General features: G+C 43.3%; 1 protein-coding gene across 1 annotated transcript in view; it reads left to right on the top strand.

The window, feature by feature from the left end:
• Positions 1-18,549, top strand: part of LOC102367906 (fibulin-2) — a 179,829-nt gene that overhangs the window by 108,944 nt on the left and 52,336 nt on the right. Inside the window, 3 exon segments of the mRNA XM_025192321.1 lie at positions 3,080-3,191; positions 7,584-7,713; positions 13,715-13,901. Of these exon segments, the coding sequence (XP_025048106.1) occupies positions 3,080-3,191; positions 7,584-7,713; positions 13,715-13,901 (429 nt within the window).

The following is an 18,549-nucleotide window of genomic DNA, read 5'->3' as shown; positions in this document are numbered from 1 at the left end:
GTTGTCTTTTACTTGGGTTGCCATCCTCAGCTCCATGGCAGCTTTGGCCCGTCTAACTGCCTCCCTACAAGCACAAGCAGAGGAGGTATATTCATCTTTGGTGATCTCTCCCTGTTTCCACTTTTTATGTGCTCCCGTTTTGACCCTTAGGCTGCCCTGGATTTCTCTGGTTAGCCAAGGAAGCCTCCTGGCCCCTTTCCCTCTTTTTCCTCTCGCTGGGATCGTCTCGCATCCCAGGATCTTACAGCTACACCTCCAGAAATGTAATATATCTCATCCAATGCACCAAATGCCCTGATGTAAAATACATAGGAGAGACCAAACAACAACTGTGCACCAGAATGAACGCACACCGGAAATCTATCAAAGACAGAAATACCCAATTACCGGTGGGGGCACATTTCTCACAGGAGGGCCACTCTCTCTCCAATCTCTCAGTCCTGATCCTCAAGGGAAACTTACACAACACTTCCCAGAGATGAGCCTATGATCTCCATTTCATCAACCTCCTGGATACTAGAGATCATGGACTAAACATAGACATTGGATTTTTGATACATTATAATCTGCCTGGCAACTGACTCCCCAGCCCAGCCCCTGGCTTCTTTACTTTTCATTCCATCCAGGAAGAGCACCCACCAACTGCTGACACTTCCTTAGCCTGACAAAGGGTTTTTGAACTCGAAAGCTTGCTTAATAACTATTCTCCAACTATTTGGGTTGGTCTAATAAAAGATATCAAATTCACCCAAGGAACCTTGTCTGCCGTATTTTGCATACATTTTTGAAAAAAATAGATGCTGCTTGTGCTTCATCATATGTTAACACTGTGCACACTAAAAAAAAAAAAAAAAAAAGGAATCTGGATTTCCCGTTTGCCATGGAACAATGTGGAAAAAACAGATTTTCTCCTTTAAAGGAGAAAAATATAGGAGACCATAGGTTTTCCCCTTGCAGGCAAACAGAGTTCCAGTCTGCAAGAGGGTACTTGGAGCTGGGGGGAGCAGGAGGAAGGCAATTAGGCAGCCAGGCAGTATGGAGAGCAGCTCCCTACAGGTAAGTAGAGGGTAGAGAGAATGCATCGGGCGGACAGACGACATGTCGGGAGGTCATAGGGGGGCATGCGCTGGTCCCAGATTTGTGCACCCACAGAAGGTATGGGACTGCAATCTGGCTGGAATGGCATGGGCAGAATCCACCTCCAAGGCCCAGCAGGCAGGTGCCAGGAGGGTGGAATAGAGCAGTGAGACTCATTGCTGCAGCTGCCATTGTCAGGACTCCCTTCAGCCACACTGCCAGCACCATCAGGAATAACAGACGGGGGGAGGCATGCTGCCCTTATTTCCTCCTGCTGCCAGCTGCTTATACGCTGGGCCCTGATTCTTCCCTGCTGCCATGGTCCAGCCACTGCCACCACTCCCCTCAGGCCATTACCCCAGAGAGGAGGGGAGGTGGTGGGCAGTGCCATCACCAGCCTTTGCTGGTCCAGCCAAGCCACAGCCCTGTGCCTGCTGTAAGCACACATATCCAGGGGAACATGTGCCTCCCCATGCCCCACACACATGTGCCCCTGCTCCATATACTCATCCCCTGGCCCCACACACTGGGGGCAGCAGCTTAGAAATGAGGGTCACCAGCAGGGCCAGAGGACTGCAGTTTAGGAGTGAGGGGTACCAGCAGATCAGTTTACGATCTTTTTTCAAGTTGCACAATGATGAATGTCACTTGGGAGTAATGGGAGGCCACATGTTGATATTGCTCTTAATGTGTTCCTATTGATATTGATTTCTGCCTTTAAAATTAAGACTGTTGAGCTGCTTTAACTTATAGTGTGTAATAAGTATTTTGGGGGCAAAATACTTGTGTTGTCTACCTAAACTATTTACTGGGTCAGTACTGGCCATCAGTGTTTACTAATGGGTCCTGGTACAAAAAAGGTTGAGAACCACTGGTTTAATCCATTTTATGGAAACAATTGCTTAGCACTGCATCAGTCCAAATCTTCCAGACAAAACCTTTGTTGAATCCTGTAAGCACTGGGAGACCATGACAAAAAAAGTTTGTTATCACTTGTACATTAAACTTCAGCCCTATTTTTAATGTCGGAGGAACACAACCACCCTGAGGCATGCATGTGCTGATGTATATTTGTAATGGAGAGTTTATGCTCATGAATTTTAATAATCTTTCTAACATGTTAGTCAGCCCAACTAATAAGCGGATTCCTCATTACAATTCAGCATTTCGGCCACAGATAAGCCTGTATGGAATAAATAAGATGAAGCTGATGTTTATTGTGGTCTTAAATGGATTTACTTAAAAAAATTACTTTTTCTTCATTTAAAACTTCCTTTGTCATCTTTGTTTCCATAAAAAAGTAATGTTTTCCACTATGTCAAGCCATCTTCTATAAGGGTAGCTTCACCATTTTCTTTGTGTTTTCAGTCCAGGAATAGGGGGTGTTACCACAAGATTCTTTATGCTTTCCTTGCTAGTGTAATACATCTATATTACTTATTGAACGAGTCAGAACCTAAATCTGCTTGGAGATTACGTGTTTCTATCCTCCCTAAATATCCATCACATAAACTCTACATATACCTTGTATACAAATACTAGTAAATATTTTTGTTTGATAATGGAGATGCATTTTTATGCAGAACCACTAAAAGCAAGTGTTTGCACTTTATTTTGTTTACTGTGGTATAACTCTGGAATGATCACTGCCAAGAGTTTAGCTTTTCAGTGGCATGTTTAAGCCTAGCCTTTGGTTAAATCTTGGGTGCTTTAAAACTGATAGCTTTAGATCTTTAAAAACATAAGAAAATAGATCCAAGTCCAAGCTTCTGTTTTAAGTGTAGTGGGTCAGCTCAGCTCAGAAAACTAACTATACTATTTTATCTTTAGAATGAAGTCTGCTGTTTCACTGTAGCTTTCTACATGCTGAAAAACCAAATGATTTTTCAAGCTGTGCAAAGACGCAACAAGATCTTTAAAATGTTCTTATTTGTAGCCTATTTTCAGTTAAAAACAAAAACCTGCTCCTCACAAAACCATTCCTTGTCTATAATTTATTCAGGTTCCACCAAGGACTTAATTGAAACTTGCTGTGCAGCTGGACAACAGTGGGCTATAGACAATGGGGAATGCATGGAAATCCCCATAAGTGGGACTGATGGAGATATTTGCAGGTATGTAAGTCAAAAGGCTGCATGAATTGTCCACCTCCCAGGAAACTGGGAATTGGTCCATTCTCCAGATTGTATTGTTGGCTAACTATCAGTGGGTCAGGAGAGAATGGGGAGAATTTTTCTTAAAAACTGCATGGAATCTAATATAAACTTATGCTTTGTAAAGATTTCTTCTTACTATGGTACCAGAACGAAACACATTTTGCTTCCAAGATCTGTGGAGTTCAGTCTGGTAGGACAGAGTAGATAAGTATTCCTCACAGCTCTGTTTGACAAATATTAAATCATTTTCCTCTTCATTAGTTGGCAAACTTGACAATTAATCCAAAAGTCAGGTTCTGGCACTCATTCACTGGGATTCATAGGGTATCCAAGGGAATTTATAGAGTAAGTGCATGAAGCTGTTGAAGTCTAACCCCAATATAGCCTAGTTACAAAGAAAAGAGTAGACTAACATGTTCTCCCTGTTACACAAACTCCATGTAATACCACCTCAACCATTTGAGCCTGAAAAAGGGGCTTTAGACAGAACTGGAAATAAAATAATAATGAATGTCAAATACAATAATGCAAACCGAATGACTTCCTTTAAATGCTGTTTCAGCATTTTAAGGTGCTGGTCTTGGTTCTGAACTGATGCTGGGATAGATCAAGAAGAAATATGTTATTGTAATCCACTGGATGTACATTTAAAAACCAGTCTGAATTTTAGTGCAGTGTAATTTGCACATCTCAAATACATGAACTGGAAAACATAAGGGCAATTTTAGCCCTGGGCTTGTATACAGGTGGAAATCCAGTAATCCATTAATGAGTTCTAGCTGCATATGGCAAGGCTGAATTTAGTCCTAAATGCTAAATCCCAGTGTATCACACTAAACTGATCTCATGAGACTTACATGAACAGAGACTACAATCAAAGGATCTCTATGCTCGTGCATCTACAAGCTCACTCTCATTACACCTGCTCACAGGCTTTAATGGTTCAGAACTCTCTCTGTAAATTGGTGATATGTGCAATAGGAAAACATAAACAGGAAATCCATTATCCCTTTTAGGAGATATTAAAACATGTTTCCACCTGCATAATGCAGGTATATGTATTTTGATGCACTATATGCTTTGGCAAAATACTGACAAGTAACTGATTAATTAACTACCTGCAAACATGCAAGTAACTAAGCTCTTTTGGTAATCATATGGTATAGAATGGAAATAAACTGTCTTGGTTAACAACTGTTTTTTCTAGAATAACAAGGTATTAACACCTAGACTTTTGCAAGTGACCAAAGAAACACTTGATTTCTTACATCACATCTGAAGATTAGAGCCAGAACTAAATCAGTGTAGCTATATTGAAATCCACAGAACTTGGAAGTGTACCAGTTTGTGCCAACTGAAACCATCCAAGAATGCCCAGAAATGTGTGTACTATCCTGAGGCATTAGAGCAGAACAGACTTAAAGGTGAGATTGCTGCTAACTAAATCACTGAAATAACTTCCTGCAGCACCTGAGTTTTCCTTGGACATGTCCTATGAATGCATCTGCCAGGCATTACTTTGTTTGGCTTATGATGAAACAACTGCTGTTGATGGAGAATGGCAAATATGGTAATAGAGATTACTTTTATACACTAACCCTAGCCTTTATATATTCTTTAGGATTAGTATAAAGTTTGCATAACTTTCTGGATTTGTACAGTAAGTTGTGAATGATGTGTGAAGTGAAACATCCTGCTCAAACAGGCTGCTTAGCTGTGCCAGGGGTCTGGTGAGGTTTTTTTTCATTATGTCCAGAAGCCACTAATTAACCCTCTCCCCTGCAAACTACAGTGTCATTTCTTATTCTGTTTCACCCTCCATCCAACCCTTGCAATATCATCTAGCAAAATAAATCATCTAAAATATTTAGAATGTTTTAGCCAGTTTTGATTTTTCTCATTTAATGTTATAGATGTACTTGTTCTGTTGAGAACAGAGATTAATTAACAAGAAATGATTACTAGAGCAGAGTTCTGATTAGTTCCAGGACATAAGCACTGGAATGACCATATCAGTGCAGTCAAACTAATGCAAACCACTAAATGAGATGCACATTACCCAAACAATGTAGGGATATACTTGAGCATATTACTGCATTAAGTTGCCCTGGTCTCAGTCCTGCTTTGTACAACTGCAGTATGTCTATGTTGGTTCCAACAGATTAATAAATTGATGTTGTATGAGCATGAAACTTTTTTTTGGTGTAGATAGAACCTCAGCTCCATTTGAAGCAATAGTCTGGTTACCTGGCCTGCCTAGAGCATGTTTTGGACTGGAAACAAAAGTATGTAGTCTAAATGGTTTGGGCTCAGCATGATTCAGTGGAACAGTCCCTTTGACATCTTAAAGTTACAAGTATAAACAAATTATACCACCTAGAAAAATGTATTTCCTTTGTATGTTCTGTAGGAGAAAGGAATTTCTCACACCAAAGTGTAACCTTCCACAGTATTCTGAATCCATGGAGACTGCAGTCTTAATAACAGCTAATAGGTTTTGGATTGTTGGTGCTTGGCATCCAAAAAAACAATATTCCATCCAGTCTTGGTTTTTCTGTCCTCTTTTGAAGAGCCTTAATAATCATCAATGACTTTAATTTTTGCCAGACATTTCAAATGCCTTGTGATGTCAATAAAAATTAAATTAGTGGCCATTAAAGACAGTTGGATATTTGTGTAACAGGTGGTCCCTCCTTTAGCCCAACCAGGAGCCAATTTGCTCATAAAGTCGAGTCAGTTCTCAGTTCCACTCCATTTATTTTACAGGGAGAATGCTTGATCCCAAAGCAAACAAGTCAAGCAGTAACATACAAAAGCAATAACAAAAGCAAAACTTAGTCTTTCTCCAGACCTTGGGAGAGGGGCAAACTCCTAGCTCAGTGCTTACCCGCCTCCTCTCTACCCTTGCTACCCTCCTGAGGAGCCTTTAGCTTCCCCCTAGGGGGATCCCCAGGCTCCTAAGCAGGCAAACTCCTCTCTCTAAACCCCTGCAGCTGGGCTTCAGCCCCTGAGTCATGCACCTCATTACAATGAGCAATTCACATTTAAAATAAACAACTGTGTTTTTGTAGTTGGCAATTCTTACTGGAAATAGAAAAAAAATGTCCTTAGGAAAAAAAGCACAAAAAGGGGGGAAACCATTGTAAAATTAGTGACCACATTCATAGTGTCCAGCATGTAGCGTTAACTTCAGACTGACCTAGGTGTCCTTTGACATGAACTGTGTACTGCTCATAACTAAGTTATTGTCCCATTGCCACATGTTAGTTTGAACTGAACTGTACAACCTCTCCTTCCAATTATTTTTCCAAGCATCAAGGGAAAAAAACCCAATCTGGAAACTTTTTTGGCTTAGAAAAGAAAGGGCCTTGGCTTCCTGGGAGACCATTTTTATTGAAATAATTATACATATCTAATTGTCAACAGTTTTTTGCTTTGAAATTGATGTCTGTGAAGGACAGCCAATTGGCTTTTAGCCACTGGTTGTTAAAAAGCACCAGGCCTTATAATCAGCACATATTTATAAGGCTAGGGGTTGGGGTTGATGGAGGCTACATCCCTTGGGTCTACCATTTTAAGGATGGCTACTTGAATTATAACCTGTAACTAGTACCAGAATTAACTATCACCAATGAGTGGTTCTGTATGGAAAAAGTAAGTCTTTTCCGTGCTTTTCCCACATCACTGCAAAATGAGTATACAACAGATACATATTTGTATTCTTAATGGTTTTGCTAAATACTGATGGACAGATTCATACGCTGAGGTCAAAAGGCAGTATTGTAATCCTTTAAACTTATCTCTTACATAGCCTTTAAAAAAGAAAATTCAGCTTGATTTTTAAAAGTGCCAGAATCTGTAACAGGCCTTGATAAGGTGTAAGATTCGATAGATAACTATCCTCATTATTAAAACATGCATCTTCTTTCAAGTCTGAATTTGAACTTCTAGTCAAAGGCTCTTGTTAGTCCTCTGGTCTGCTGGACTGAAAGGTCCTTTCTTTTCAAATTTTGGTTCCTCTGGTAGACTTTTATAGACTGATATCAAATCAGACCGTCTCTTTGACAAGATAAACAGGCTGGATTTCTTGAGTCTTACCATGTTTTCCAACATAAATGAAGTAGAATATAATGGATGAAATCCTGGCTGCAGTAAGATCAATGGAAAAATTCCTTTTGTCAGTAGGGACAGGATTTCACCTAATTTACGCTCCTTAATTCTTCTTTCTTCTATGTGTATGTCTTCCCAACTCCAATAACATTCATTCTCACTGCCTGTTCTTTCATATAGCCTGATGGGCACTGTCTTTTGAATGCCAGCCAATGCCTGACCTGTTCTGTCATTTTGCAGAATTGCTCAGAAGCAATGTTGTGTCTCATACTTAAAAGAAAACAGCTGTGTTACTGGCATGATTGCAGCCAAGGAAGGAGTTTTGTGTGGACCTGACGAAAGTGATACCTGTGGAGGATCTTCTTATAAGGCAAGGCCCTGTTGTACTACTGCAAAGCTTGTTTTTCAGTTTTGCGCATTTATAACATGCTTTTATATTTGTTCTATGTAGCTTAGTTAATTGTAAAGTTTCCTGAGTAAGGCATGGAAATAACCCTTAGCTAAGTATTACATTTAGGCTCAATTGTGCCTGATGGGCTTATTCAGTGCTTTGAAACTTTGTAATAATGGTCATTTGTGTTGTCTGTGTCTGCATTTTTAAGATGAAACTTGCTGTTTTTATTGCTGCATTCCCTATTTAGAAAAATTGAGAAATCCAGGTTTGTTTTATAGTTATAGCATAGTAGGTTTTAGAAAATTATGGGAGAAAGCCGACTCAATGATATAACTGCAGAAGCCCATGACTAAACAACTTGTCTGCTTAGGTACAATGTTAAATTTCAGTTTAATTTAGCAGTTAAACAAGCTTTTGATTAGGGAAATAAATATTTAGATGACTAGAGAACTTTACCTCATCCATAAGAAAGGCTATTAACTGGTGGTTCACGTTAAAAATCAGTACCACAATTTTAGTTTGTTTAAATCAGACCAGCTGTATTGAAGTAATTTAAGTTTACACCAGGTTTCATCAGTTGAAGACTTGGCCTTTTACTTGTTATGCTGGTTTCCTTAGATTGTACTCATTAAAAGCTTAGTATGATTTATGTAGGCATACCTAGGCTCAGGTGTAACTTCAGTTGTCTAAGCAGGAAACATTATTATCTCTGTCTGCTCTGCTACATCAGAGATTCCTGAGGATAATTTTATTCATGGGCAAGGAAGGTGTACCTAGCTTATAGTGTATATTTTAATTACCTTAACATTTCAATGGATAATTTAGTTTTCAAATATTTTATGGGGGACAAAATTCTGCCTTCAGAAACATAGAAAGGAATGAATGAAGCTTTTGTATCTAAGGGAATAATTTAGTTTCTGAAATAGGTCAGAAGTGCTACTTTTAGGTTTCTGCTGCCAGTCTCTCCTGTAAAGCACTATTATCTAGTTTGTGCCTGTTCCCACATTATAAGCTTAGGCAGTAGAACAGCAGTTCCCAAATTCTGACAGATTGCGTACCATCAGTTTAAAACGGTACAGCCTTAAGTACCAACAGCAAATTTTTCATACATGTGGGTAACAGACTATTTATTAAAACAACATCAAAACCTTTAGTAATCATAAAACAATGTTTTATCAATTACAGTAGTCATATAAAATAATTATAAATTGGAAAAAAGATGGTGATTACCTGTTCAGAGATACTTTTCGGGATGTCTGGAGGTGTGTTTAGTGGGAGGGGTAAGCTTGCTTGACAGAACACGGTATTCGGATGTCTGGTGTGGGGCTGTAGGTGTGTGTGTATGGGGTTTGGAGCCCAGGGAGGAGGTGTCCCTGCACGCCCTGGCAGGATGCGGGGTACTGTGAATCAGGAGTGAGGGGCAGCAGCAGGGCTGAGGGTGCTGTGGCCTGGGAGTGACAAACAGACACACAGACATGGACACACACAGACACACACACACACAGCCCAGCAGGTAAGTCTGTGGAGGGGGGAAAAGGAGTTGGGAGAGGGGAGGGGGGGGCAGATCGAGGGAGGGAGTGGGACAGGGGCAGGGGTAGGGTGAATGGGACCCTGGGGCTGGGGTGGGTCATGGGACGGAGCCACGGGAGGCTCATCCAGGGGCATGGGGGGGCGGAGGGGGCATGGCTTCTTGCCATTGTGCACACCCTTGGAGGAGGCATGGGGGGTGGAGGGGGGAAAAGGAGTTGGGAGAGGGGAGGGGGGGGCAGATCGAGGGAGGGAGTGGGACAGGGGCAGGGCTAGGGTGAATGGGACCCTGGGGCTGGGGTGGGTCATGGGACGGAGCCACGGGAGGATCACCCAGGGGCATGGGGGGGCGGAGGGGGCATGGCTTCTTGCCATTGTGCACACCCTTGGAGGAGGCATGGGGGTGTGCCCCCTGGATTTGTGCATGGGGCAGAGGCAGGTTGCCACTGCGCACCGCATGCTTAGCTCTGCACCCCACTGCATCCAGAGCTGCTCACAACGTCATGTGCCTTCCAGGCCTTCTGAGCCTGGAAAGGCTCAGGCTGCCACAGGAGGGGCCACATCTTTTTGTGCTGGCCCTGCTGTGGGGATGGGGCAGGCTGGCCCCAGAGGAGAAACTACCCGGGGAGCAGTGGCATGCCAACTGGGCTCTGCACCCTGCTATCATTGCCTCAGGAGCCACACAAGATGCCATGCTGTTCCTCTGGGCCCCAGGAAGGCAGGGAATGCAGAAGGCACATGGCATTGCACATGGCTCCCAAGGCAGTGGCAGTGGGGTGCAGAGCCCAGCATGCAGTGGGCAGCTCGCCTCCATCCCATTAACAAATCTGGGGGGCATGTGCCCCCCATTCCTCCCCCGGGGTGCATGCGGTGGCAGGAGCCTGCTGCACCCTTGGATGAGCTGTCTGGGTTCTGACTATCTCACCGCCCACCCTGGGGCCTCATTTGCCCCTGCCCCAATCCCTCCCTTACCATGGGGGTCTCAATCTGCACAACCTCCTCTCCCCCACATCCCTTCCCCCTAACATACTTACCTGTTGGGTGCTGCTTCACACACAGCCGTGCATTCCTGGCCATGTGCAGCAGGCTGTGGCTCTGTGTGTGTGTGTGTGTGTGTGTGTGTGTGTGTGTGTGTGTGTGTGCGCGCGCGTGTGTGTGTGTGTGTGTGTGTGTGCACCTCCCCCTGGCCTTCTGTGTACCACTCGGGTCATTTGTGTACCTCTGGTACCACAGTTTGGGAACTGCTGCAGTAGAATGAACACAGAGAAATACCTAGACTCCTTATAACTAAAGGTTTAAATACAGAAAGAAGTGACTCCATCCTTCATCTTTCAAATAAAGGAAAAAACGTGTTCCATACATTTCATCCTGTGGGTCGTTTGGAAAGACTCAAAAGCCAAGATCCTCTTCATTCTATGGAAACATTAAAGCCTTGTTCACACTAGAAGGAAGCCACTCTAACTGGTTTAGAGTTGGTGAAAAGTCCAAAATTGACAGTGATGAAATGTGACTGGGCAGAGCACCACTCTGTAAGAAAACTCTTGCCATGGTTTTGACTGGCTTGGCAGAACCAGCTCTGGATGTGAAAATTTAGTTCAGTTTTTGTCCCCATTCAATTATTGGACTTTTTGCTGACAGTTGCAATTGGAGCCAGTTTAACTTGGCTTATGCAGGTGAGGCCTGGCTTGTTAGTAACGAGACTAATTTTATTTTACTTAATTTAGATGGGCAGTTCTAAAGGGTTTGCAAGGTAGAAATGATAACTGGGCACACTGAGTCACACTAGTAGTGAAACTGTCAGCAGTTTATCTGCTCTTCTTTTCCTTCTGTTGAGAAGAGAAACTCTGAGCTCTATCAATTATTTTCTAACTATTGACTTTTGGCTGCAGCCCTCTAAATGCAATTATTAGGGTGCGAGGGCATTTATTAATATTCAAATCCATGGTGGGTATCTTCATTTACATACAATCCCCTTGTGGTCTATGGAGCAGGGAGTTGTAGCTCCTCCACATCTTTGCTTGATTAGTTACCCATTATGCATAAACTTGATTGGTGCTCAGTAAGTGCTCTTGAAACACATTTAGGGGTTAGTATTTCTTGTCTGATGCACTTTCATGGCCTGACTATGAAAATTGCACGTGGCCTTGAGTAAATGGCAGTGCAGTCTTCCCCCTTCTGACTTCCCCATCTCTATAGGTGACACCCTGAGGCATGTGCCCCACAAAGGCTCAATTCACTTTCTCTCTCTCTCCAGTATTCAGAGGAAGCACACAGTCTGCAATCTCTTTAGATACACACAGGGAGGGAAAGGAAAAGCAAATTGTCCAACAAACACACTGTTACCAGCCCCTACTTTTTGCAATCATCAATTCTGTTGGCTGGTGTTTAGGGAGATTAAGGAATACAAATGGAAGGGCACTTTTGGGCAATGAATGTTTGGAGGGAACAGTATCTATTTTCTTAAGCAGAGTGCAGGAACTAACATTGTTATTGTTGCTCATACAGAGTATTAGGGATTGCCCTTTTTACCATGTCACTGACTCATGTAAGGTCCAGATCAGTGGTTCTCAACCTTCTTAGACTCAAGGCACCCTTAGAAAATGCCAGCTCTTCATTTTCACTTGTTTCTTGACTACAAACAAGTTAAGGAACAATCCTTCTGTTGCAAAGAACTCATAAAGCTCACAACAAAGTGCTTTTGACACTATGGATTCCTATTTGAAATCTTGTTTTTAAAATGTGAATTATATGTAAGGTGTTACCAGACCTAACCATGCTAAAATTGGACCAGACAACAGGCTTCATGTGCTCCCAGTAGCCTAGGTTGTAATGTATTGTACTAGTTAGTAGGGGTGTGCAAAGCAGGCCGTATTCGATTCGGATTTGGCCTGATTCAGGGGACAGTGATTCAATTCACTGATTCAGATCACTGTCCCGATTCTTTTTGGTCAAATCTGAAGATTTGATTCTGATTTGGAGAATCAGTGATTTGGCCATAGACACAGATTTTGTTTTTTCTACATACCTCGAGGTACCGGGCACGGCTTGTGAATGCTGAGATGGTGGGGCAGATGGATGGTGTCTCACAGAAGCACAGGGAGTAGTTCCAGTCCACTTCCAGGTCCACTACCAAGTGCATAGAGGACCCCCCCTCCCACAACCAACAGCTCTGTGATTGGATGGTGGGGGGAACCCGGGTACCCCCCCAGACCCAGGAGGCACCAGTCGCCAAGCTGGGGGAGTGGGGAGGAGCATATCCCGTATGCTCTGCAACAGACCTGGAAGTGGACCAGAAGTGCTTCTGGTCCGCTTCTGGGTCTGCTGCTGAGCATGCTGAGGACCCCCCAATGCTCCTGTGGGATGCTTCATCTTCCCCACCATGTCAGCATTCATGAGCGGTGCCTGGTATCTCAAGGTATATAGAAAAAGCATATAAAGCTGTGTCTATGCCTGAGATTAATGGGTCTCCTGATTCAATTCGGATTCAGAGATTCATCCACCGAATTGGGCCGACTGCTTTCCGAATCGAATCGGTGACTGAAGCTTTGCCCAGCCCTACTTGTTAGAATGTTTCAAATGCTGAAAGCTTCGTGCCTAGGTCTATCACGTTGCTGTAGTCCATAGCAAAATATGAAAAAGGTGAACTGATTGCCTGTCAGGATAGGGCAGTGTGTTTGCTAGTGTGTAAGACTTGCTGAAAAGCAGGGAAAGCATGTATTTATTATGCATAATTAATAAGCAGCTGAATTTGCGTTATTTGAACTTTTCATGGAATGGTAATTTCCCTCAGCCATGGAAAACATAAGTATGTATGTGCAGTGAGCACACTGATATTTGATATCCAATTTACTGAGATGGCACAAGATGTCAAAAAAATCACCTTTTCATTTATTTTTGCTACTACAGTTTTCTCATAAATCAGGGATAATCGCACATCAAATGAGAAGCCAGTGAAATGGTAACCTGCTCTCCCAGCCATGGTATTGGAGACTACCTATGCGGTTTTTAAAAATTTATCTGACAGCTAGACAATTTCAAATGGAGCACAACTGCTTTATGGTTAAGATTTTCTAAATTTGTTTTACATTGCCTCAAAGAACCAGCAGATGTTCCCAAATCTAGCCTACAGTATATCAAAATATATGAATATCAGTGTGGTAGCTATGTGGAATTGCTTCTACAGGATTCACCTTTGGTTTCCACGTGCTCTGTAACTGAAGTTTGTGCTACTACTAGGCTTTTAATAGCTGTCCCATCTTCAACTGTTTTTGCTGGATCCAGAATAAGGAGTGAAACACTTATTTTTGTAACTGACTAAATCCTAAGCATATTTTCTGATCACCTCCTTCTTAAGGATCAGTCCTCATTCTCCATCTCTCTATGATGCATTGCACAAAAAAGATAAGTGACTAATAGTCTCCTTCTCTCTCTCTCTTTCATTTTTTTACAGCAATGTTGTGATTGTTGCTCTCTAGGACTGAGAGTAAGAAGTGAAGGGAAAACCTGTGAGTCCAACCCAAACTTGGGCTACCCTTGCAACCATGTGATGCTTTCCTGCTGTGAAGGCGAAGATCATTTCATATCTCCAGAAATAAAAAGGCATCCTGAGCCTCTGCCAACAATGTCCCCTGAAAAAAGTAGGTAGCCTCCCTTGAATTGCAGGTGGTTATAGAGGTGAAAGGTGTCTCCACTACAGGCTATAGATAAGGTGATCCTTTAGAAGCACACTCATGCACTTTCAGAAGATGTCCTAAGTTTTACAAATAGTGATGTTGTTGAGAAAATGATTAGACATTCTGAACTGTAGGCACTCACCCACCTATTAGTACTTCATTATCTAGGAAGTTGGACAGTACAGACTGCAGTGTGCCCCATAAATTACTTAAGCAGGACCGTTCTGTTTTCTGTATGTAAAATACTTACTACTGCTTAGACAAATTCTCAGTCCTCTTTCCCATTGCTTGTCACACCACAGGTGCAAAGAGCAGTAAGCAAGTAACTTTTAAATAGTTTTTCTCAAAAAGTACTACCTCTTCAGTAGACAGACTGTTGAAAGAAACACTGCATTGGGATAGAGAGACTGGGCCAGTTGCCAGTTAAAAAGTTCTCACCAGACGGTGTGCTAGTTCATGCTTCAGTGAATACAAAGTGGAACAGCTTCAACAGAGAATGAAAGGCCCTCACCTCAGAATATCCCACAGGGCCACAAGGGGATGGATTTTATTCACAAAACAGAAGAGGAGAAGGAGGTGATGGTCACATCTTTATATCTAGTGGTTGAGGCACTTTGGGGAGGTGGGAGATCGAGCTACTGTTTCAAAGCAAATACAGAAGAATTTAATCTTGTATCCCAGTAAGTGTCCTAACCACTGGGTTATAGGGTACAAAAGTACAACTTCCTCTTATTCCTCCTTGTGTTTATGAGTGTCACCTAAGTTCCTCTGTGAATTAAGCCTTAAAAAATAAAACTGTGTTTTGAAAGTATCTTATTACCTATATTTTTTCCATATTTTCAGCCCAAACTGTTTATCATATATAGCCTGAAACTCTGCTTAAGGCCCCTGACAGACATTAATTTAAAGGTGTAGTGGGATCTGATGCATGATCCCAACAGTTGTACTTCCTGCCATGCCACGTGTGTATGGCAGGAGATGCAGTTGTGGAATTGACCATTAGATCCCACTGCGTCATATTTGTAGGTGCAGCAGGAGCACCTGTATTGGCAAGAAGCAAGTTTGACTTCCTGTGCTGCCCCAGTTGGGAGTTGTAGTCAGCTGACTGAGACTTCTGAGTAGGGGAGTGCATGGTGGGCTCCCCTAGCTGGGGCCCTGATCAGCTGATGGGCACTCCCAGCCTCTGAGCACATGGAAGTCTTGAAGGGCTCCAGTGTAGTTTGGAGGCTGGGAGCTCTGGCCACACATTCAGTTAAAGGCATGAAAGGAATCAGACCCAAAGTTATAATGCATATTTTGTGTAATTTCTTTTGTGCTCCAAGGATCGTGTCCTTGAGGAATGACCACTCTTCGTGTACCCCATTCGCCTTCCATCCCTGGTCCCACATCACCTCCCCTACTAATGCCTTGAGCCTGCCAAAGTCAGCATTTTTGAAGTCCAGGACTTCAATCCTGCTAGTTGATTTGTCAGCCTTGTGGCAGGCAGTGAATCTGATGAGCTCATGGTCACTGTCACCCAGGCTACCCTCAATGTCCAAGCCACACATCAGATCATCTCCTTTGGCCAAGACCAAGTTTAGGAGAGCAGTACCTCTAAACTTCCTTTTTATGTTTTGCTCACTGAAGAGTTCCCTGCTAAGCCAAGCCGGTCTTCTGCCATACTTGCTAGTCTTCCAGTGCATTGGGATGGTTCATTCCTGTGTCCTCAGTAAGGTTTCTGCATCTTCAGTAAGGTACAGCCAGCTCTCCTGGACTCCTTTCCTCTTCAAACTGGCCTCCCATGGGATCCTGCCCATCCGTTCCCTCAGTGAATCGAAGTCTGCTTTTCTCAAGTCCAGAGTCCATACTCTGCTACTCTCTTTCCTTGGGATCATGAACTGCCCAAGTTGCCATCTACTACTACATTCCTCACCAATTCCTCCCTCTTTGTGAGCAGCAGGTCAAGAAGAGCATGACCCTTAGCTTGCTTCTCTAATGCTTGCACCAGGAAGTTGTGCCCAGCACCCTCCAAAACTTCCTCAATTGCTTGTTGACTGCTGTATTGCCCTCACAGCAGATGTCAGGGTGATTGAAGTCCCCCATGAGAACCAGGGCCTGTGATCGGGAAACTTCCATTTGCTGTTTAAAGAAAGCCTCATTTACCACATCATCTTGATCTTGTTGTGGTGGGTGTCTGCTATAGACCACATCACCCTTGTTGCTATCCCCTCTGACACTAACCCAGAGACTTTCAATAGACCTATCTCCAGCTTCATACTAGAGCTCTGAGCAATCATATAGCTCTTTACATAAAGTACAACTTCTCCTCCTCTTCTACCCTGCCTGTTCTTCCAGAACAGAACCATTCCCATGAAGGGGGAATGTAGCAGAAGGGCTGACAAGCCCTCCTGGCTCAATAGGGACATTGCAGTCCTCTTGAAAAAGAAAAAAGTGGTGTACACACAGTGGAAGCTAGGGACAGTCCTCAAGGAGGACTATATGACAGTGGTCCACACTTGTAGGGAAGTGATTAGGAAAGCTAAGGCGGCAATTGAGTTTGTTAGCCAAGGGAGTCAGGGACAATAAGAAATCCTTCTTTAGGTATGTAGGGAGCAGAAGGAAAACAAATGGAAGCATGGGGCCACTGCTTAACACCTCGGGACAGCTGGTAATGGATACTCAGGGGGAAAAAACTGAATTCCTGAATGCATATTTTGCTTCGGAATTTCACCAGACCAAGGGGAAAGACAAGTGAGATAAGGATCACAGGGGGCATGGTGGGAATGATAGCCTTCCCACTGTGGATGCTGAGCTGGTGCAAAACCAACTAGAAAAGCTAAACACTTATAAGTCAGCAGGACCAAATAGACTTCACCCAAGAGTGCTGATGGAGCTGGCTGAGGTCATTGTGGAACCCCTGGCAAAACTCTTTCAGAAATTGTGGCACACAGGGGAGAGTCCTGAGGCTTGGAAGAAGGCCAATATTGTGCTCGTCTTCAAGAAGGGGAAGAAGGAGGACCTGGGCAACTATAGGTCAATTGGCCTAACCTCCATCCATGGAAAATCCTGCAAAAACTCATTAAAGAATCTATGTGTGATACCCTCAATGAGCGTAAGATTCTGAACGACAGCAGGCATGGCTTCGTAGTGGGTAGGTCTTGTCTTGCCAATCTCATCTCCTTCTATGAACAGGTCTCTCGCCACCTGAACACGGGAGAGAAGGGCGGCATTATATACCTAGACTTTCAAAAGGATTTTGATCTAGTATCCCATGATATCCTTGCGGAAAAATTGGAAGATTGTGGGCTTAACTGCTCAGCAGTTCAGTGGGTGGAAAACTGGCTGCATGGTAGGACCCAGAGAGTTTTGTTTTGTTTTGTTTTTTAAGTGCCGGGAGCTGGGGCAGCCATTGCCAGGCTGGGAGAGCAGGTGGGGGATGGGCCTGGGAGATTTGGAGATTCAGAGATTCGGCAGCAGCCAAATCTCCGAATCAGATTTGTCCGAATTGATTCAGGACAGTGATTCAAATCACCGAATCAAATTGCTGTCCCCCAAATCAGCTGAATCTGAAGTGAATACTAGTCACTTTGCACAGGCCTACTGAACAGTCACCTCACTGGGGTCACTTGACAGTAGTTGTCTTTTCCTGCCTATTGCAGGGGGACTGGACCTGATGATCTACAAGGTCCCTTCCAGCCCCTAATGATCTATGAATCTATAAGAAGTGAAAACTTGGACAAATGACTAGGGAGAGAGATAAAAGTATTGTTCAGGAAGGCAGGGATGAAATCAGGAAGGCTAAAGCACAACTGGAGTTGCAGCTAGCAAGGGATGTAAAGGGTAACAAGAAAAGTTTCTACAAGTATGTCAGCAACATGAGAAAGATCAAGGAAAGTGCAGGTCCCTTATTAAATGGGGGAGGCAACTAGTGACATAGGATGCAGAAAAGGCTGAAGTACTCAAAGCCTTTTTCACCTCAGGCTTCACAGACAAGGTCAGCTTCCAGACTACTGCACCTGGCAGCACAAATTTGGGGAGAAGGTGAGCAGTCAGTGGCGGAAAAAGAACAGGTTAGGGACTATTTAGAAAACCTGGACATGTATGAGTCCATGAAGCTAGATAGGATTCACCCTAGGGTGCTGAGGGAATTGGCTGATGTGATGGCAGAGCTGCTGGCCATCATCTTTGAAAACTCATGATGATCGGGAGAGGTCCCAGATGATTGGACAAGGGCAAGTATAGTGCCTATCTTTAAGAAGGGGAAGGAGAATCCAGAGAACTACAGATGAGTCAGTCTCCCTAAATTGCTGGAAAAATCATGAAGAAGGTCCTCGAGGAATTGATTTTCTAAGCACTCTGAGAAGAGGGTGATTAGGAACAGTCAACATGAATTTAGCAAGCGCATGTTATGCCTGACCAACTGAATTGCCTTCTATGATGAGATGACTGACTCTATGGCTGTGGGGAGAGCAGGGAACGTGATCTACCTTGATTTCTGCAAGGCTTTTGATATGGTCTGCGACAGCATTCTCAGAAACAAGCTAAGGAAGTATGGGTTGGATGAATGATCTGTAAGGTGGATAGAAAACTAGCTGGATGTTTGGGCTCAGAGGGTAGTGGTCAATGGTTTGAT

This window comes from Alligator sinensis, unplaced genomic scaffold, assembly GCF_000455745.1.
Source record: "Alligator sinensis unplaced genomic scaffold, ASM45574v1 scaffold81_2, whole genome shotgun sequence".
NCBI lineage: Eukaryota > Metazoa > Chordata > Crocodylia > Alligatoridae > Alligator > Alligator sinensis.
The sequence above is the reverse complement of the archived record's forward strand: the minus strand, read 5'-3'. Positions and strand labels throughout refer to the sequence as shown.